Source organism: Vitis vinifera, chromosome 13 (assembly GCF_030704535.1).
Source record: "Vitis vinifera cultivar Pinot Noir 40024 chromosome 13, ASM3070453v1".
In the NCBI taxonomy this organism is placed as follows: Eukaryota; Viridiplantae; Streptophyta; class Magnoliopsida; order Vitales; family Vitaceae; genus Vitis; species Vitis vinifera.
In genome coordinates this window covers 18,783,907-18,805,806 of record NC_081817.1, presented here as the reverse complement: position 1 = coordinate 18,805,806, position 21,900 = coordinate 18,783,907, and the positions used below count along the sequence as shown (strand labels likewise).

At 34.1% G+C, this 21,900-nt stretch overlaps 2 protein-coding genes across 2 annotated transcripts in view; one reads left to right on the top strand and one right to left on the bottom strand.

Annotated features, from left to right (window-relative positions):
• Window positions 1-1,429, top strand: part of LOC100253935 (putative disease resistance RPP13-like protein 1) — a 50,828-nt gene extending 49,399 nt beyond the window's left edge. The window contains exon 6 of the mRNA XM_059741570.1: window positions 1,227-1,429. The gene's annotated coding sequence lies outside the window, so the exon portion shown is untranslated. The remainder of the gene's footprint in view (window positions 1-1,226) is intronic.
• A 607-nt stretch (window positions 1,430-2,036) lies between these two features.
• LOC100267759 (phenylacetaldehyde reductase) lies at window positions 2,037-15,674 on the bottom strand. Its single transcript, XM_019224589.2, is given in 13 exon segments — window positions 2,037-2,375; window positions 2,568-2,631; window positions 2,634-2,753; window positions 3,020-3,182; window positions 3,331-3,522; window positions 3,600-3,769; window positions 3,864-3,984; window positions 4,893-4,980; window positions 6,156-6,339; window positions 7,717-7,879; window positions 8,470-8,661; window positions 14,247-14,416; window positions 15,481-15,674. Coding segments are annotated over 13 exon segments (1,890 nt in total). The 5' UTR covers window positions 15,599-15,674; the 3' UTR covers window positions 2,037-2,230.
• Window positions 15,675-21,900: the final 6,226 nt, after the last annotated feature.

The window sequence follows — 21,900 nt, the reverse complement described above, 5'->3', positions numbered from 1 at the left end:
AACTCTTAAAAATAAAAAATATGATATTTTCATAAAATATATTTTAATTATTTTTTAAGAATTTAAAAAAAAATTACAAACATATATAATGATTAAAAATAAAATATTAGATACATAAATTGTTTTTTAAACATATTTTAAAATATTAAAAACATGTTAAAAATATTTTAGATTTTCAAACAGACTTTTATTTTTCAAAATATCGATAAACATTTTTAAAAAATTATTCTTTAAAGCTATTTTTCAAAACTGTCTTTGAAAATAGTTACCTAACAAAACCTAACTAATAATCAAAATAAGTTTCTTTGAAATTACTAGCATCTAAATCTTCCCAAAATTGTGTACTTATAATTTAGAATTAGCAAATTTGCTTGGGTTAGACTTGAATTTTCTTATATTCGTAGTCATATGAAACCGGATTTTTATGTATATCATTCTTACTTCTAAATAATTTGAATAACTAAAAAATTCAAGTATGATGAAAAATCTATTTTTTGGGTTTAAACAACAAAACTACCTATTCAATCTCCCTCTAGACAATTTTACAAATGAAAAACATCATAGCTTCAAAATGATAGTTCAAAAACTCAGGATTTATCTCTTTTAGCAGTGATCAAGGGAAAATTGGAATTCCACCTTTGGCTTAAGAATATTAATAAGGAGCTACCAAAACGTAGAAAGAAAAAAAATATTAAAGAAAATAAATTTTTTTTTCATATTTGATTTTACTATAAAAAAATGTGAAAATATAATTAAAATTATTAAGATCAAATTTTGTAAAGAACATATGGTCATGTCCCCTACAAACTCTCATTAGAAAGAGTCTACAAAATTGTTGTCAAACTGGTGCTGGTGCTCTGTTCTAATTACTTGAATTCCCATGCAAATTAGTTTTTGAATTTGTGTTGGATTTTATATCACAAGCTTGGAGGTTTGAATATTTCTACAAACATAAAACTCATCTTTGTTTATTGGAAATTATTCAAAAAAGAGTTTGAAGTCATGTCTTTTTCCAATAGATGCCTTACTATAACGCTGATCGGTATTCTTCCCAAGCAGTCTCCTTCTAGCACCTATCAGCCCTATCCTAGCCAAAAATTTATTTCATAACAATGACAGTATTTTGGGTACACTAATAATTAGTGATTTGTTTCAATGACAGCCAAATAATTGACTCATAAGCTGATGAGCTGGTTCTCCTTCAAGCTTTCTACAGTATACTTTAGGCACCTCCAGCGGAGTGAAGTGAATACCCAAGCTTTTTGGATTTCTCCTGGGACACCTGGAAGGCTGGCACATAAGGTTTGTCATCTGCACACCTGCCATGAGTGACAAACACATGTGGGTTCATCTCAAAACTCAATAAGAACAAAGAAATAGCTCAGCCAGTCTTTTGATTATAAATTAAGAATGGAGAAAAACTGTTGTGTCAATCTTAAGAAGCTCAACCAGTATTTTTTTTTTTTCCTTTTTTTTTTATAGACAACAAGAACATACATTAAAAAGTGCCAAAAGAGGAGGGGGCGCACCCTACGAATACAAAGAGAAGCTCAACCAGTATCAATGAAAGGTTTAAATAGCTCAGCCACAAATTTTGAATATGTGCATCCTCTTTGTTCTCTTCCCACAAAGATATTCCTTCGATTTAGTGAAACAGTCCTAGTTTTCTTTATGCCATTCTACTGTTGTTCCTATGAGAGGTAGTTTGCTTGTATCAGCTGTGAGCTTTGTTGGTGAAGTCACACCCAGTGTCCTTGGATGATCGGAATATGCTTCCTTATACCCACTTCTGTGGCAACATGTCCAGTGGAATAATGGGGTTGATGCTCAAGGACACAAGCCTTTTGTTTCCTGTGTCTTTTAATTATTAATATGAAGCAATTTTCGGTTTGTGTCTTACAGTAGTATATAAATTTTGTTCAACGTATTCTACCACTTCCATCAACTGATTCCATTCTTGGACCCTCATAATCCACTTGGACTAATTCCCTCTTCCTAAGTGTGATTGAGTTTCACCTTATTCTAACACAAATAGGAAATTTGAACTGGGAAACTTATAGTTGATACAGATACCAATTTCTAGCATAAGAAATGCTTACAATAAAATATTACAAGATAAAAGCCCCAAAACCCAACAAATCATAGGTGCAATGAGGTTCATAACAATAAATTAGCAGGAAAGCACCATAGTTTATGATTTATTTGCAAGTCTAGCAGTAAATACCATGAGTCAGAAACTGACAAAGTTCTTCTCCTTCAAGCTTTCAACTGTATCCTTCAGGCTCACCTCTAGACGAGTGAAGTGAATGCCTAAACTCTTTGCTTTCTCTTGGGATACCCGGGAGGATGGTGCATAAGGTTTGTCATCTGCGCATCTGCAACAAACACATGTGGATCCCATCTAAGAATTTTTTGCATGATACCAAGGCATAAATATTTAAGGGGAAACAAGATGGCAGGTACTCTTCAATGTATCCAATGGAATAATAAGAAGTAATATCGTGTTGATCTCACTTGCTTCTAATGATGGCACTAACGAGCACTAGCAATAACAAATAGAAACTTACCTTTCAGGTAGAGGTAATCCAGGGTAGAGCTTGCGCAAAATCTTCAGTATCTCAGAATTGTGTAAATCCCTTCTACTAAGCAGTATCTTCCACTAGCTTCTGGGATCTCATATGCTTGAATGTGTGCATTGGCAACATCTCTAACATCAACCCACCAGGATGATATATTCGGAAATGTTTGAGCTCCTGCAACAAACAAATTCCAAATGCTTGCATTTGAAGAATTCAGTATCTTGATATAAAGTCTGCAATGTGCTTGTGGATATTTTGATGTTTTGTCATTCATTTTCTTGGATATTGTCAAGTGATTAAACTAATCACATTGGTTATGCAGTTTAAACCCGTCCAAACAAGGAGTACTGTTAGTCAGCGCAAGAAGAAACAGAACATGTACTTATATTCAAGTAGAGAAACAAGAAACAAAACTTAGAACACATTTTGCTGAAGAGTACCATTTATGAGGTTCAAAACTTGCTCTGCACTTAGATTAAGAGTGGGCTGTAAGAGAGGACCAATCACCCATCCTGGATTTATCGTGACCATGTCAATCCCATTCTCCTTTGAAAAGTTCCAAGCAGCCTCCTCAGCTAAGGTCTTTGAAAGCACATACCATTGCTATCAAAAACTCAAATAATGACATTTGGTTAGAAATGGTTTCAGTACTACTACTTCTAGTACTACTACCAGTGCAAAAACCAGTAAAATATTTCATAAAACATGCAAAAAAGATGGTATGTGATAAGAAATAAGCTCAGATGCAAACCTTTGATTCCTTGCATAAAACTGGATCTGAAAACCAACTCTCATCAATTAGCACCTCAGGAGTCAGAGGTTCTCCAGTGAATAAAACTGAAGCCAAAGACGATGTTACAACCACTCTTTTGACAGACGGAACTTTTGAACAGGACCTTAGGACATTGATGGTTCCCTTCAATGCAAGGTCAATCAATTCTGTCTGAACACGAAAAAATGAAAAGAGAAATAGAAGTTAGCTCAATGTAAGTATAGAAATGGAAGTGGTGTAGGTTGAACCTGGGGGTTAATGGCTTCCAATGCAACAGGGGATGCAGTATGAAAAACACCATCACATCCATCAACTACAGAATCAAAAGACCCTTCTTCCAATAAGTCTGCTTTGAACAAATGAAGCCTTTCCTGAGCTCCATCGAGTGAAAGCAAGTGCTGTGTCTTCTTTGGATCATCTGTGGCATATATACATATAAATGTAAGCACAACCAGTGAGTTAAATGGAAGCATATATAAGTGAAAATGCCCTCGGAGGTTGAGATAGAGAACTGACTTGGATCTCGAACGGTTGCTTGAGAGTGTAACGGTGTTGGAGCAGGAGCTTCACCAGCCATGAAGCAATAAACCCAGAAGCTCCGGTCACGGACACCACCTTTCCTTCTCCACTCATCTCCCTTGAAGTCTTACGAAACCTTTAAATCTATGTTACCCACTTGTACACTTCGTGTATATAGAGATAATTTTGTTTGAAAATTTTGGTTTGGTTGATAATTTTGTTTCTACATTTGCGGTTTGAAAACTACTTCACTACCATCGAGTCTTATATCAGCATTATTCAAGCTTAAGGCACAAAATTTGAAACTTACGCATTTCTGCATAATTTTCTACGGGGGTTTATTAGTGAGAATTATTTTTTATAAAACATATTTATATTCAACAGTAATTAACAAAATTTTAGGGTTTCAATCTTATTGTCTCCAATCATTTCAGTACTCTTAAGAAACAAAATGAGCAGAGATAGTAAAACTTCAGTAAGCTTAATTTTCCCTTGCTTTGGAATGGTTGAGCAGCCAATCACAGAATGAAGTTAATGGACCATGCCACCTCACTGCCTACATTTCCAAAGGCAGAGCTCACTGTGTCCTTTCATATGGTATAATCAAGAACATTGCCCTTACATAGTTTGTTAGCTACCAACCTCGGTATAAGTTAATGACAAGTGAAAATCTTCCTCAGTTACTTCCCAAACAAAAAATCTAGTTTGGCAGGGGCCTAAGGTCTACGAATCTCCTTGGTGCCTATTTAGGATAGTTGATAGCTTTTGTTGTTGAGCAGAAGCAGAAATAGAAGTTGCCGCTTTTTATATGCTGTTGGTTTTCTTTTGGAGAACTTGTAGCATGTCTTGGGAATTGCTTACCATGAACATGTTAGAAGATATATGACTCCAACACACTTGACAATGAAGTTACCAAGAAGACACCATTTTTTGTTTATGATTCATTTGCATGGCTATACCACGTGTCAGAAACTGACAAAATTCTTCTCCCTCAAGCTTTCCACCGTGTCCTTCATGCTCACCTCCAGAGGAGTGAAGTCGATGCCCAAACTTTTAGTTTTCTCCTGGGACACCATATAGGTTGGTTCATAAGGCTTGTCGTCTGCACATCTGCCACAAATGAAACAGAAACACATTTTCTTAATCAATCAGTGAAACGACTGGTACTGAAGAAAAGAAAACTCTCAGGACATGGACCTGAAGCTTAATCCTATATGCAATGAAAAGTTAAAGAGCATAAAACACATCTCTTTGGGTAATTGAGACGATCCCCAAGCAATGGGGATTAGTTCTTTTGTACTAGAAGAATGAAATATGGGTTTAACTAGACCTAAATGGCAAAAAGTATTCAGTGAATCTGAAGAAACTCCACCAAGGTCAATATTGATGATAGAAGTTTGAAACAAGGAAAGTTTTTCATAGCTCACCAACAACTTCACTCAACAGGAAAACACATTTGTGGATATGATCAGCCAAAACAGAATAAATAATGTAAATCAGAAAATTCCTGAGCCCCGATCACTGAAGCACTTTTAGACCCTTAGCACTTCGATAACATATTAAGAATTGGATGCAATTCATAAGAAGGCAATATGTAGAAATAGCATAGACATGCCATTATGACCACCATGAATGGAGAAAGGCTATACATACATGTGAAATATTTCAAACATACAATAGTATTTAAAGTAAGACACAGTGGTCCAGCCATGGCCCAAGTAAATGCAAGCTACAACCTACTGGATTCACAGGCACATCATAGAGGATAACACAGACCGACAAGGTAGGCGAATTTGCAGCTTCCCAGCTCATTCAGATGGAGAGGATTCACCTCTCCAAAGTTTGGTTCTCAAGGCAATGCCTTTTGTGAAAATCTCAATAATTTGTTGATGGTGTTGTTTCAGTCTTATTAGAACAACTGCTTCTTAGTTTAGTCTATTGTCAATTGGTGTTGTCTGTGCAACCAAATGATGGAATCAATGTATCACATATTCATCCAATGCAGGTTACTTGTTTTATTGTGTCTGTTGCCTTCCTGATGTAGTTGTTTCCTTTCGTTTTTAATTTTTACATTTTAGTGCTACTTTCATACTACTACTTGCACCGGAGTTGTGCCCCTTTTTCTACGTACTTCTTTACAGAATATGTATATATTAACCTATCAAAAAATAAAAGAAAAAACCCAAAATAAACAAAAAGAAGTAGCATTGCCTAAGCTGCAATATTGATTTCAAAGGGCACTAATGCAAACTAGAAATAACGCCCTGCAAATAATAAATCCTTACTTCTCAGGTAGGTTTAAAGCAGGGTAGAGCTTGCGCAAAATCTTCATTGTCTCAGAACAGTGTAAAATGCTCCCTACTAAACAGTATCTGCCTCTAGCTGTTGGAAGCTCATATGCTTGAATATGTGCCATGGCAACATCTCTAACATCAACCCATCGATGTGTTTTATTGGGAAATGTATCTCCTGCAGCAAACAAATCTCAGAAGCTTACATCACAAGTATTACATAAGTGTACTGAAAGTATCAGTTTCTTTTGCCTATTTAAGTTTAGCGTGCAATCTGCTCAATGATAATATGATGTTTTTCCATTTATTTATTTATAGTCATTGTCAACTGATTCACAGAAGGAGAATGACAATTAGCTTTTGGCACAATCTCAAAAGTATTACAGCTAGAAATTTTTGAAGCACACATTTTCGTCTTAGACTGTTTGTCTCAAATGGAAATGCTTAGAAAATGATGCAATCACACTTAGCAAATACACTTATATTTATCACTTTATGTAATGTTGGAAATTACAAGTGAAAACATTATTTTGTAGAAAATACCTCTCTTATTTCATACGAAAGATCGAACAGTTCTAAAGCAGCACGACAAATTACTTTGGTTATTGCAAGCATAGAACTAAAGCAACTACCAACAAGTCTAATCCCAATTACTACGGTCTGGATCCATGAATCAGAGTACAACCATCAAGGCACAGGTTTATCATATGTCCAATGCTCAACCTAATGGCAACACCCTCATAATTGAAGCAAGATACGGGGGAGGTTAGTTGGAGGCAGAAGAGGTTGGCTAGTAACGAAACAAACCATATTGGCTATACGGTTAAGGTAGTACTGATTATTGTAAGAGTTGTCAATAAAGTAACATGATATTGCCCTATAAAGACACCAGAAATGATTCTAAATGTTTAAAGAATGTTAAGATCTGTAAAATAGTCCAAAAAAGTTAGTAGAAGTTTTTAAAAATACTGATCAAGTGTGTTGCACATGAACAACTCATTTGCAATGGAGTTGGATGCGGGGAACCCCCACTTTATGCTAATTATGTTGAGCTGCAGTAATATTTAGATGGGGTAGATCAAAAGGATTAATGGGTTATTTAAGAAGTTCTAGCCCTTGGCTTGAACTTGCATGCAAATATACCTCAAGTTCAGGATAGTAATTGCATATGCATGCTTTCAGTCCTTTCACAGTCCAGGGGTCCTTCCAAACCAGTCTGTCTTAGGAGGCCAAGACGAAACATATCTTCATCTAATCTCATATGCAAATCTCCCAAATGAGTATCTTGGTGATACAACTATAATGACCAGAGGAGAGAACAATTTTTTAATGTTAGAAGATTAGTCAGCATATATCAAAATGCATATGTAGTCCTTTTATGTGGAACTGTGGAAGTCTTGTGACGGTTTATTGATAAGTTTTGATTTAAACTTCTGAGTTTCCATTTGCAGGGCTGTTGGATAGAGTTGACTCAATATTGAAGTGAAGCATGTATTGCTACTGGAGTAGAAAGATAAACATAAAAAAGAGATTCTCATCAATTGTAGAAGAGTACCTTTTAGTAGCTTCAGAACTTCCTCCACACTGAGATTAAGAGTAGGCTGTAAGAGAGGGCCAATCACCCACCCTGGATTTATTGTAACCATGTCAATCCCATTCTCTTTTGCAAACTTCCAAGCAGCCTCCTCAGCTAATGTCTTTGAAAGCATATACCATAGCTAGTAGAAACCAACATGTTTGAAAATATATAGTGAGAAGCATTTCTAGTAGATAATGGAACATAGAGAACAAGCAATGAACTTATGAACCCAAGCAAAATCAATAGGAGGCTGTGTAGGCATACACTCTCACATTAAAACTAATAAGATATGTCACAACTGTTTTGTCAACCCATGTTTCTGAGCCCATCATGTTTAATGGACAGTAAGACAATCAGAGATTAACAACCATTTCATTCATATAATATCCAAATTAGAGTTCTCATTTAATTTCTTGTTTGAGGAATGCGACTTTATGGATCAGACAGCTACCAACACCGTATTAGTGAAATATTAGACATACATGGAAGGATTATTTAATCTAATGGCAGGCTTAGCAAAATAAAGGGATAATCCTCTCATTCCCATTGTGTTATTTAACCCTAAGCTGGCTAGCAGAAGTGTAAAAACAAGAGGGCATGACAAATTGGCAGCTACTTCTGCAGGGTAAAAGAAGTGAAGAGCCATGAAAAGAAAACCTTTTGTAAAGCCACAAACAAGAACATGCAAAAGAGATAGCATGTGATGGGAAATCATCTCATTTAAGCAACCTTTGATTTCTCACAGAAAACTGGATCTGAAAACCAACTCTCATCAACTAGCACATCAGGAGCTAGATGTTTCCCATTGAATGCAACTGAAGCCATAGATGATGTTACAACTACTCTTTTGACAGATGGAACTTTTGCACAAGATCCTAGAACGTTCATTGTTCCTTTTAGTGCTGGGTCAATTAGTTGTGCCTGAAACACGGAGAAACAGATAAAACAAATCTCCACATAAGTAGTCCAATGAAGATAAGCTAATTAAAAGCTAATAATTATGTATAGAAGAAAACATAAGATCACATTATGGATCCTAAAGAAATTCTCAACTTGTCTATGATCTATGTTTTTGTGTGATAATATTATGCAAACAGTTATTTACAAGGATGAGAAATCCTTCAAACAAGTAGATGTACAAGAACATGATTCAATAAGGGGAAAAAAATAAAGGGAAAAAAATGAAGAGACAATGAACCCTCCAGCCTTAAAGATTAACCCCAGGTAGAAGTATATGATATGGCTCACTCAAACAAAGTTGGCATAGGACATGACTTCTCTCTTAATCAGCCTCTCATCTTCTTGATTTCTCGATCTAGACTTTCAAGAAATGATCAACCAATGTCTCTAAAAAGATCCACTATCCTCCACAAGTGGTGGTTTTATCTCCCTTACCCTTTTTGACCCAATGACATGCAAGAGAGAACCATTGCTCAATTCTCCTTCCCCATAAGATCATAAACACCCAACTCTTTCACCAGATTTACATCCCTTCCAATAGTTTCAGGACCTCTGCATCACATCAATAGCAAACCCCGTCACAAATGACATTAAAAAGCCCTAATAATTACACATCTATGGAACTGTAAAAGGCTGGAAATTTCCATCTGTCTCGAGTTTGCTAGGTAACATCAACCAAACTTGAGCTTTAGGCTACCATGAGGCTAAAGAGCCCACTACATTTTTGACATCTAAGTAGACTATCTAGTGGAAGACTTAGTTCACCTTTTGACACTAACTTATCATGTATCATTTGCTTCTATTTCTTCTAGATAAGTTTGAATATCCGTACATATGTATTTTCTATCTAGCATCAGTCTATCTCAGGCCTTAGGGTCCTCTATTTTCAACTAGTTGAAATATCTTATCACTTTTTCTTTTTCAATAAAGGCATAGAAGGTCCACAATAAAGTAGCATTCTTGAACGGGTCATAGGAGAAAGGAGCCACTGAAAAACTGAAAGGAGATTCTGAGTCTTCCAAAGAGGTACAAGCCTAATCCCTCATGGAAAGAACAGAGACATGGTAAAATGAATTTTTGCTCTGTTTCTCTTCTCATTTTCATATTTTCATTCATAACTTGATCCTTGATTTGGCACAAACACACACCTATAAAGTTTTGTCTATTGAAGGGCCATCCACAATTGCTCTGATGGCCAAAAAGTCACAAACAACAGTATGCCACATTCTGAAATGAAAAGATGCTGCCTGACTTCACCAGAAAAGCAAGGCAGGTGAATAACTAAAAACTGGTGCCCACACTGTGATTATTGGCATGCTGCTAATTCCAATGATTGAGGTGGAGCTGAATTCGATCACATAGAAGCTGGTATGTTAATTGTATAATGTTGTGTCCGGAAACTGAAAAAAGTGCAGAGTGGACTGGCCAGAGTCAGGAAATAGCACAGGCAGTGCCTCCTCCAGCACAAAACCACTCTCCGACGGGAATGGCATATTGATCTCCGATCCAAAAAAGAATGTATAAACATTAAAGGGAACCTAAAGAACTCTACAGTGACAAGCATTCAAAGAGTTGTGAGATAATAGACATTAGCACACAAGTCAATGAAAGATTTTCTCATGTTCTTAAGTATCCAAGCATTTCTCTGAAGCCGAATAATCCATTAGCCAGCTAAGTTGGTCTCTCTGCACGGTGCTCCCCCTGTAGGACTCCTCCCACCTCCCAAACTCTTGAAGAATCCCAACTACAAAAAACAATATCTGCCATTACATCAACACAAGATTTCCCTTCGTAACTGAGAGAACTTCAAAATCTAGGCTCCATTGTGTAATATGAAATCAGGTTGATGAGATACATTATGATCATTTCGTCATATTGATAAGCTATGTTATCAAAGAATTTTGATACAATAAAATGTTGTTGGCCATAACATACCTATTTATGAGAAGGAGATATTCAAAAAATAAAAAAATAAAAAAATAAAAAATCCACGTTCCTACATTTCAAAGAAAGATGCACAACATTGATGCAGTTATTCCATAACTGTTCCAGGATCTAACTCTCCCAACCACTATATGGAGTCACATGGTGATGGTGACAAAGGAAATGCGGTTACACATGAATTATGATAAACAATAAATAAATAAATAAAATAAAATCTCTTTAAACCTAAAATGAACCAAAAAAATAAAATAAAATTGGAAAAGAAGTATAGCGATACACCACAAACCAGTTGGTTAGTGAATGAGCCTAAACAAAATAACCCATGCCAATCATCATAGACAAACTTAATAGATTATGTTTGGTTCTTGGAAAGTACTAAAAAAAAACACTAAGGAAAATGATTTTTTCATGTTTGATTGTTCTATAGAAAATACCAAAGAAAGACAAATATAATTAAAACTAATTAGAAACTTATGAATTTTCAAATTATTTAATCTTTGTATTCAATAGTTAAAATAAGTGAAATAAGTTTGAAGTAACGTATAAAAATAATTTTTGACTTTAAATCTATTTTTAATTTTCCTTCAATTTTTATTTCTTTCTACTTTTCCTTTCTATTTTCTTTCCCTTGCATTTTGCCTCAAATTTTCTAGGAACCAAACATAGCCATAAGGTTCATCCATCAAATTCTAGAAGTAACTTTTATTTTTATTTTTATTTTTTTACTGATCATGTTATGACAGTGCCAGTTTAGAATCAATAATACAGCAAATATGTCATGCAATTGGAGGAGTTATGGATGATCCTTGTATTCATAACTACATCAAAGGTATAATCATGTAGACTTAATTGAGTTTTTAAGGGGCAGTGCCTAACTAACTAAAATTAGCAAAGAGGTAATATATGAATCTTGTGAAGCATTCCTATTTAAAAAAAAAAAAATAATCATGTGGAGCAACTGAGCTGTTTGAGAAAATAAAGGAAAAGGGAATTTGGGAAGGAGAGGGAGGTGAGGAAGGAGGTAAGGAAAGAGATAGAGAGAAGGAAACAACCACTTCTCTAGCATTTTGTGGAATGCATCCACTATTAGTAAGCACATTTACCTATTTCTTATACCTATAGCATTCAGGGTCCGGAGAAAATCATAAGCAACTTGTCTAACATTTTTGTGGAATGCATCTTCAGTCACCTACCTTGAGGCAGTGGTTGTCAGTTAAAATGCTATAACTCTCCACTCTTAAAGATAATCACAAGGAGTTTTTGTTTGTTTGGGGGGGGGGGGGGGGGGGGGGGTGTGGGTTTGTTTATTTCAAGATTTAAGGTGGGAAGTAGAGGTGGCAAGGGAGTGGAGGTGTCTCATCTTTTGTTTGTGGATGACACATTGATTTTTTTGTGAGGCTTCTAAGGACCAACTATTGCATCTTCATTGGGTCTTGATGTGGTTTGAAGCAATTTCTGGGCTTAAGATCAACCTTGAAAAAAGTGAGCTAATCTTAGTTGGAAGGGTTCCAATAATGGAGGAGTTGGTGGATATTTTGGGGTGTAAAGTGGGGTCATTACCTTCAAAGTATCTTGGGCTTCCTTTGGGTGCTACCTTTAAATCGACAACAATGAGGGACTTTGGCGAGAGCAGATGGAAAGAAAGCTCACAAGGTGGAAGAAACAAAGCTTGTCCAAGGGGGTGGGGTGTTTAACTCTCATCAAAAGTACCTAGACTACCCATTTATTTCATGTCCATTTTTGTTATTTCAAGAAGGGTCTGTTGTAAATTGGAAAAACTTCAAAAGGACTTTCTTTGGAGAGGGGGGTTCTCTTGAAAATAAGCCTCACTTAGTGAGTTGGCACAAGTTTGTAAGCCAAAAGCGAAAGGAGGGAGGGCTAGGCATTCAAAATCTTTCTATTTTGAACAAGGCTCTCTTAGGCAAATGGAGTTGAAGGTTCATGTCAAAAGGGGAGACCTTGTGGAAGAAAGAAATCATTGGTAAGAATGGGGTAGAAGAAGCAGGTTGGTGCTCTTTGGAGACAAGGAAGGGTCATGGCGTAGGATTGTGGAAGGCTATAAGGAAATGATGGGATTCTTTCAAAAACAAGATTTCCTATGATTTGGGCAATGGAAGAAGGGTAAGGTTTTGGAAGGACATTTGGTGTGGGGGCACCCCTTTGAGTACCCCTTTCCCCTCTTTGTTTGCTATAGCCACTTCAAAAGAGGCTTGGGTATGTGATGTGTGGAAGCATATTGATTTTGAGGGGTGTTGGAACCCTTGTTTTGTAAGGAATTTCCAAGATTAAGAGTTAGGTTATGTTGAAGCACTCCTTTTGCGTTTGCATGGCAAATCAATGAGAAGGGAGATGGATGACAAGGTGGTGTGGATGGCTACAAAGGGAGGCCAATTTTTAGTTAAATCTTTCTATGTTGGGATGGTTCAAAGGGGTTCAAATTCTTTCCCCACAAGGCTTATTTGGAATTCTTAGGCTCGAATAAAAGTGAGTCTTTTTTTTTGTTTTGGGAAGCAACTTGGAAGGGGATTCTAACTATGGACAATTTGAAGAGAGGTTGGACTTTGGTAAACAAACACTTTTTATGTACAGATGAGAAGGAATCTTGCAATCACATCCTTCTTCATTGTTCTAAGGCTAGTTTGTTATGGCAATTAGTTTTCTCCTTGTTTGCAATGGTTTGGGTGTTGCATACCTCAATCCAAGCAACACATCTTAGTTGGCATAGCTGATCCGTTGGGAGGAGGAAAAAAAAGGTGTGGAATGTTGCACTTCTTTGTTTGTTTTGGCCTATTTGAAAACAGAGGAATAGAAGAGTTTTTGATACTGTTGAGCTTTCGTATCACGAGCTAAAATTCTCTTTTCTTTGTAACTTTTTAAAATGGACCAAAGGGGGTCTAGGGCAAGAGTCCTTTTGTATGATTGATTTTATCGATTGGTTAGGTTGCCATTAAGAAGAGGGTTTTTGTGTTTTTTCTTTGGTGTGCACATGCGTACTTCCTATGTACTTGGTGTAGCCTTTTATTTGGCTCTTTAACATGTCTTTTGCTCTTTTGCCTATCGGAAAAAAAAAAAAAAAAAAAAAACCACAAGGAGTGTTTGGATCAGCCACCATAAATTTTCATTGGAATAGCCTTGTTACGGTGTGAGCATTCCCATGCTGCTGTCAAGGAAGTTATACATTCCTAAATAAATATTCACAGGGTTTTTGGTTCTTATTGATGCAAGACAAAGGGCCTTTATCTTCTTTTGAACAAACATAACAAGTGGAGAAAAGAAGGATTAGGGGGAAGAATGAAAGAAAGAAAGAAAGAAAAAAAAAGAAATAAGAGCAAACTCGAGATCCAACCTCTTCAATATTTTTGCCCATAAGCAGAATATAAAAAATCCAATATCAATTTCTCTCTTTTCCACCATTGTATTGGTTTAATGAAATCAGCATTCACTACCATTGGATCAGTTGAAGAAACCACATACAGAAAGAAGAATCATGCAAATTAACAATTCATGATTCGTTAGTAATTTCAAGATCAGTAACTGACTGGAAAAGAATATAGACAATACTAAATTTTACAGTATGCCAATGGAACCAATATAGGATAAACCTGGGGATCGTCAACTATCATCACAACTGGGGATGCTGTATGAAATACTCCATCACACCCATCAACCACAGAATCAAAGGATCCTTCTTCAAGTAAGTTTGCTTCAAACAAATGAAGCCTTTCTTTAGCACCTTCAAGTGCAAGCAAGTGTTCTGTCTTCTTTGGATCATCTGTGGCATATATAAGCACAACTTGAATGTTAAATGGAAATAAGAAGAATGAAAGATTACAAAAACTTTATTTTGGTAAGAACATATATTATGTGATAGAAAAAAAACAACCCCAAATGGGGAAACCCTAGTACATAAGGAGTTTACAGTGGAAGCATGACTAGAATATTAAGAAGTTCAACTATGCTCTTCTTAGAAGAATAGGGATTGAAGTAAAATGGATGGGGCATGTAGAGTAGTCATTTTCTCAACTGCAATTGCAAGCTTTTGGATCATTTATGCAAGATGATTGGATTTTCAAAGTGCAAGAAACTTAAGTTGTGATGTACAATTTGTTCAAATACTAACAATAGAATAGAGCTAAACGTATTCAAGAGGAAACCGAAGAACAGTAAAGAAACAAAATGAAGCCCTAAACTGTCCTCTTGTCTTGTTTGTAAAACAACAAAAGCTTGCAATAAAGCCAAATAATTGTACAAATTTGTTGATTTTCTTCGTTTCTCTGAAATTATTTTCAAGAATAGGTTTCCAAAAAGAACACAGGCTCATATTTAGAGTTTTTGGTTCCAAAACAATTTGGTATGGCTGAAGGAAAATCTTTTTCTTTCCTTTTGCTTTTCTTTCTGAGACCTCCTCAGTTTCTTGTAAATTAAATGCAAATTTTTTTACAAGAATAGTAGTAATTAAGAAGGAACACTTGCAGAATCTGAAATGGATTGGTTCTGAAAGTATCTGAAATCATTTTTAATAGCATAAACTTGATCAATTTGCCCTGTAGAACCATGTAGAGAGTATAATTCCAAGAAAATTAGGACAACACAAAGACCTGAGTACTGAATATTGACTTTCAATCATAGATTAAACTTCTGAAAAAGGAAAAAGGACAAAGACCCATCAAAATACAACTCAATCTAAGTTTCAAACTGCCAAATAACGGCCCACCCACATGCATAAAACTAACATTATGCTTGAAAAGGACTGAACAATAAAGAAATAAAAAAATTGGGGACAATAGCAAGTGGGGTTTGGGAATGAGAAGTTTTGTAATTGGGAAGAGATCTGACTTGGGTCTCGAACTGTGGCTTTGACGGTGTAGCCGCGTTGGAGCAAGAGCTTCACCAGCCATGAGGCTATGTACCCAGAAGCTCCGGTCACGCACACCACCTTGCCTTGCCCGCTCATTTCTCACTCTCTTCGTAGTCTACATTCAGTCTGCTGCAAAAGATCAAAATTGTAGTACACTCGCCACCTTTTCTCAGATTCCACTGTCGTAATAATAATTATATTCTATTTTCTTATATTTCATATCGGCCCGCCCGCCCGGACCAACCCGAAATTTTGGGCTTCAGACTGGATTTTTGGACTTAAAAGAGAAGAATTTGTGTTAAGCCAGGAGCTTCCGGCCCAACCTGAAAGTTTGGGCTTCAGACGGGCTTTTTGGACTTAAAAGAGAAGAATTTGTGCTCAGCCAGGCCCGATTGTTTTTCCCAAACCTAAAAGGCCCAAAACCAGCCCCACGGGAGCTTCGGGCTTTGGGTTCATGTTGGTAATTATTTTTTAAAACAGTTTTTTGTTTTTTAGAAAAACAAAAACAAAAACAAGAAGACACATTTGACCAAAAAAAAAAAGTTTTCTATTCATAAAAATAAAAAAATAAAATGTTTTAAGATAAATCTTTTAATTATTTCCGTTTCTTTTCATAGAGTTATTTTAAATAGAGAACGATTGAAATAAAGTACTATATATAAGATAAAGTTATTTTTAAAACATATTTAAAAAAAATGTTTTAGTAAATTACTCTCAAAAATTATTTTTCATAATTGTTATTAAAAATGCTTTGCAAACATAACCAAATATTAAAAGATATTTAGACTAATATTTCATAATTGTTAAAATTTATATATTCATGTTTTAAATTTTGAAATAAAAATTATTAATAAGCATTAAAAAAATATATCTTTTCCATGTTGTCTAACATATAAATAATTTTTTTTTCTTGAAGTCACTAATTAATATAATTATGATATGATATAAAATAAAATGGTGATAAATTCTAGATGGATAAAATATTGGGAGTTTAAGGGCCTGTTTGGTTGCTGTTTTTGAAAACTGTTCTGGAAAACAGTTTTTGAGAATAGATTTTAAGAACAGTTTTTGGTGTTTTTAGAAAAAAAAATTGTGTTTGGAAACTAAATTTTGAAAAACAGTTTTTGTTCTCAAAAAAAAAGAAAAAAAACATGTTTGGCTTAGTTAATAAAAAAACATGTTTGAAAGATGTTTTTTTTTCTTTTCCAATTAATAAAATATTTTCTTCAAGTAACTTTATATTATAAATTTATAAATATTTTTAAATACACATTTCATTTAAATTTAAAAAATTATTTAATTTTAAATTTTTTATATAAGTTGATAAATTATTAAAAATAAAATAAAATATGATGTATGTATTTCACATGGGTCTTTTGTCCATCCTACTTTTACAATTATAAATTAAATTTATAAGCAATATTTATTCATTAGAAATTAAAACAAACATCACATAACACTAATGAGAACTAGTTAAGTTAACAAATATATATATAAATTCTAACAAAACACTAAAGTGTTGACAAATATTTAAAATTAAAAATAAGATAAGTCATGGATTGACATTAATATAATTTGCCCACATCACTTCAGTAATTTGATCTCTACAAGCTGCCATAGCTGCTGCACTCTCATCTGATAAATCAATTGAATGGTTTCTGCTACTTGTACTCTCTTCTTCACCTTCGATTGAAAGGTCTTCTACCTCATATTCTCTAAACAATTGATCATTCCGAGTTGATAGACGAATCCAATTATGAAGGGTACAACATGCAACAACAATTGATGGTTGCCTACTTGGCTTATAACAAGGCATCATCCTTAATATTGGAAATCGGGTCTTCAAAACACCAAAACATCTTTCAATAATATTCCGAAGAGATGAATGTCTATAATTAAAAAGTTCTTTATACTTGATAGGTTGATTACGTCTACCCCGATATTCTTGTAAATGATATCGCTCACCTCGATATGGTGGCAAAAATCCAGATATACAAGGATAACTAGAATCAACTACATAATATTTTCCTTCACTTGGCCAAGGAAAATTGACTTCTGGTCTAATCAATGCATCTAAAAAGACACGTGCATCGTTTGCTGTTCCTTCCCAACCAGCATAAACAAATGTAAACATCATGTCAAAATTACATGCACACATAACATTTTGTGTTATAACTGTTTTTCTACCTCTAAAACTGGTTTGTCTATCAACTGGGACCCATGCACTAATATGAGTGCCATCAATTGCACCAATACAGTCCTACAACAACAAACATTTATTATTATTAAGGAAATAAATTAAATAATCGTCATGAAATTCACATTTATAAATATTTTTTTATAAACTCTTACCTTAAACCATGGAAAATATTTAGGATTACTAGCAACATATGAAGACACCTCATTGGTCATATTGTTAGGACATATGAGAATTTTGCCAAGTCGACATAATGCACGTCTAACTTCTTTAAAGTGTCGAGCGACAGTCTCTGTGGAGTGTTGAAAACGGTCTGCTACAACCCTCATTCTCACATTATGTCCTACGATTAGTAAGAACATAGACACTGCCTCTTCAACTGTGACAAATCGTGTATCCTGTAAGTTTTCATGTCTCTTAAGATGATCACAAAGGTTCATAAATGTTTCTTTATCCATCCGAAATAGTTCATAGCATGTTTGAGGATGACCTTCTATCATATCTCTTACAAATTGTGCACCACTTAACATTGATGTCCTTTGAGGTGTCTTGCATAAAAATATTTCCTCATACTCATTCATAATGTGAGCAATAAAAATTTCATCTAAATCATCACCCTCTTCAGAAGATGAAGTTGACTCATATAGTGAACCACTGCTTGTGCTATTATCATCCATTGGTTACTACATAAAACAAATGAACTCACAATATAAAATAGCACGAAATGAATATTAAAGTAGTTATAATATAAGTTTCATAACCATAAATAACATCCATACAATGACAAACTAAAGAGCATGGTAAAAGATTCTAACCAAAAGATAAATAGTACATATTACAATGTCATCATAATAGTTATGCATCCAAACATTCACATTTAAAGTCTATCAAGCCATGCCATGCCATTTTCCTCTCATCAGGCATATTCATAATATCTCTCTCCACTCCGGCATTGTGAATTTCTCAAAAAATTTTAAATATTTGTCATTATCTAACAATTCAATGGTTTGTAAGGCTGCCATGCACCTTGTTATGCTAAAATCAGTGGTACCTCCACTAGTAGCTTCACTACTAGTTCCACTCTTATATCTGTCCACTCTAGCCAATAATGCCTCAGTTCTAGCTCGAGATGTTTCTGTTCTGGCCTTTGATGCCTCAACCCAAGCTTTCAAAGCATCTCCCATTTGACTTAATCTGGATTCTTTCTTACCTCTACGCTCTAATAGAGAATCAGTTACACGCTTTCCAGAACGGGTGGTCACTCCTCCTGCCATTTCTGGTTGCGGAGGATCATCAGGGATCTCAGTATCTACATCCACATGCACTCCACCATGTTCCAAATTGTCATCCATCTCATCTTCATCATCAGTGTTTGGTGGATCTTGGGTGGAAGAGTAGTGGATGGCACCAGTTGCTGTTGATGGATTAAAGATCAATCCCAGCAAGTTGTAGTTTGGGCATCCCTTTGAGCGGAATCTTTTTGCATTTGGGTGTGCCTAATAGAAGGAAAAAAAAATTCACTCTTAGTGTTTACCAAATATTTAAATTAAAAAGTAATTAGTTTAAAAGTTATTTTTACCCGAATGTAATTTTGCCAGTTTCCTTTAGAGCATGCATTGTGTTAGTTTCAGCATCCCAACCAAATCCAGTATGCTTTAAAAGATCAGAGAACTCACGGTGCATTGCACGTAGTCTATTAAACTTTTGTTTAAGCTGCTTCAAGTTGAAATTTCTTTTCCCTTGACTATTGACCTCAAGTAAGATCCTTCTCCATGTCTTGGTACTAAATGTACCACTATCCATGTTACCTTTATTAACTTCATTTACCCTGATGTCAATAAAGATTTTCTCTATATTACCTCTCCATGTTCCTGCATCCTCAACATCTGTTATCTCAGTTGTCATCTGTACAATCCCATCACAAATAAGAACTCTATGAGGAGACAGCTTTTAAAACCACCAATAGAACTTAAGGCTATGTTTAAATGAGAATTAAGATTGTTGACGTATAGTATAGTGTATAAAAATATGAAAGAAAAATAAATAAAAATAAAAATAGATTTGATATTAATTAGATTTTAAAGACTTTTTTTTTTAGTTTTTATAAAACTTGAAACAAAAATTGGGGAAAAAAAATGAAAGAAAAGTAAGTTTGATTAATTTTATATTTGATTAATTTTAAAATTAAAATATTTTTTTTTATATTTTTTTAAAATAAATCAAACATGATAAAATCATTTTTATTATTTTTTTATTGATTTAATATTTAATTTTATTAAAAATTATAGTATATTCTATTAAGATGAGATAAAATTTTTTAAAAAGAATTAATTTAATATTTATAACTAATCTAAATAAAATAAATAACATATCAAAATAAATGCAAGTAAGGAGATGGTCACATCTCTTTCCACTTATTCTCCACCACCCCAAGAAAATAGATGAGTAACATCCAAGAGCTAATCAGTGCAGAGTCCGAGTTCAAGACTGACCTAGCCCTTAGAATATACTGATGGATATTCCCCTTTGACCGTTTGATTTCAATAATGTTAAAAAATTAATTTTTTAATGTTTGATTTATTACAAAAATATACCATTAAAATTAATTAAAATTTATATATTTTAAATTATATAATCATATGAAAAAATTAAAATAAGTTTGAAGTAGTATATGGAAAATAATTTAATAATTTTGATTTTATTTTTTATTTTTATTTTTTACTTTATTATAATTTTTTAATTATTTTTGCTTTCATGAAATCGGAAGGTGGAAAGAAAGGAAGAAGCAAAGAGTAGAGGTTAACCGGGCTTTGGAGTCTGGATGAGAGAGAGGAATAGCAGACCTACAAAGAGAAAGGGTTCTTGGTGATTCAACACCTCATCTTCTTCTGATTCCCTTCATTTTTTCCATTTTCCTTGAGGTATTTTACCCGTCAAGCCTGGATTTTCCCGTTTGATTTCCATGTCTTTAAGTAAGGTTTTTGTTTTTTTTTTAACAGAACAACTCAAGAAAAATCAAAACGGGAAAAATCAGGAATTTTTTTTTCTATTTTCATTCTCGTTCCCCACTTTTCTCAGCATCCAAACAAGAAAATATAAACGGGAAAAAAAAAACTAACAACAGGTGATAAAAAAAAAAGCTCAGATCTCATTCTATTTTCATTCTCGTTCCCCACTTTTCTCAGCATCCAAATAGGAAAATATAAACGGGAAAAAAAAGAAACTAACAGTAGGTGATAAAAAAAAAAAGCTCAAATCTCATTCGAATAACATAACTGATATCTCTTTACCCAGATCTAACATTTCCCTAAACAAATATTGCCAAAAAAAGCCTATTTTACTAGATCTATAAAAAATAACTTCAACATATGTGGAAATTACCTTCGTTTCTTGCTACTGGAGATGTTGCGACTGTGCTGGAGAAGAGGTGACGCGACTGTGCTGGAGAAAAGGCGACGCAACTGTGCTGGAGAAGAGATGAGAACGGGAAGAAAAAAAAAACACGGAGAACAGATGGTTTTTTTGTTGTTTAAGTTTGTTCTGTAAACAGTAAAAAAACGGGGAAAACAACATTTTGTTGTTCTCTAAACAGTGCCATTTTGAGAACACGGGGAACAACAAAAACAAAAATGACTCTCTCAACCAAACAAGTTTTTGGTGTTTTTTGTTTTCAAGAACAGAAAACAGTTCTTGAAAACACTAAACAAACAGACCCTAATGTTCTATTAGTTTACCTTAAAATATGAATGAGACAACTTTAAATTACAAAGAACAAAAAACTTCATTAGCATAATTTTAGTTATGCATTTAATATTTTTGAAAAAATTTTATTTCTTTTTCTTTTTATTAATTTCAATTAAAAAAAAAGAGCAAAAATACTTTTTACAAGTAGCAAACACTCGCCACACTACTATTTTATACATACATACATACATATATAACCTAATTTTATATTTTTATAATATTTGTAATTTATTTTATTTTATATAATAATATCTATTTTATGTTTTTTTTAGTATTTAAAGAAAAATATTAAATTTTAATTATATTATTTCATTTTTATTAAAAGATACATAAATTCATTCTCATTTTTTTTTTAATTATGTTTAAATGTTGTCCTATTTGTTATTTAAAATATGATATAAAAGAAGTTAAAAGAAAAAAAAAACATTATGAACGAGTTCAGCCTAATTCAATCTTA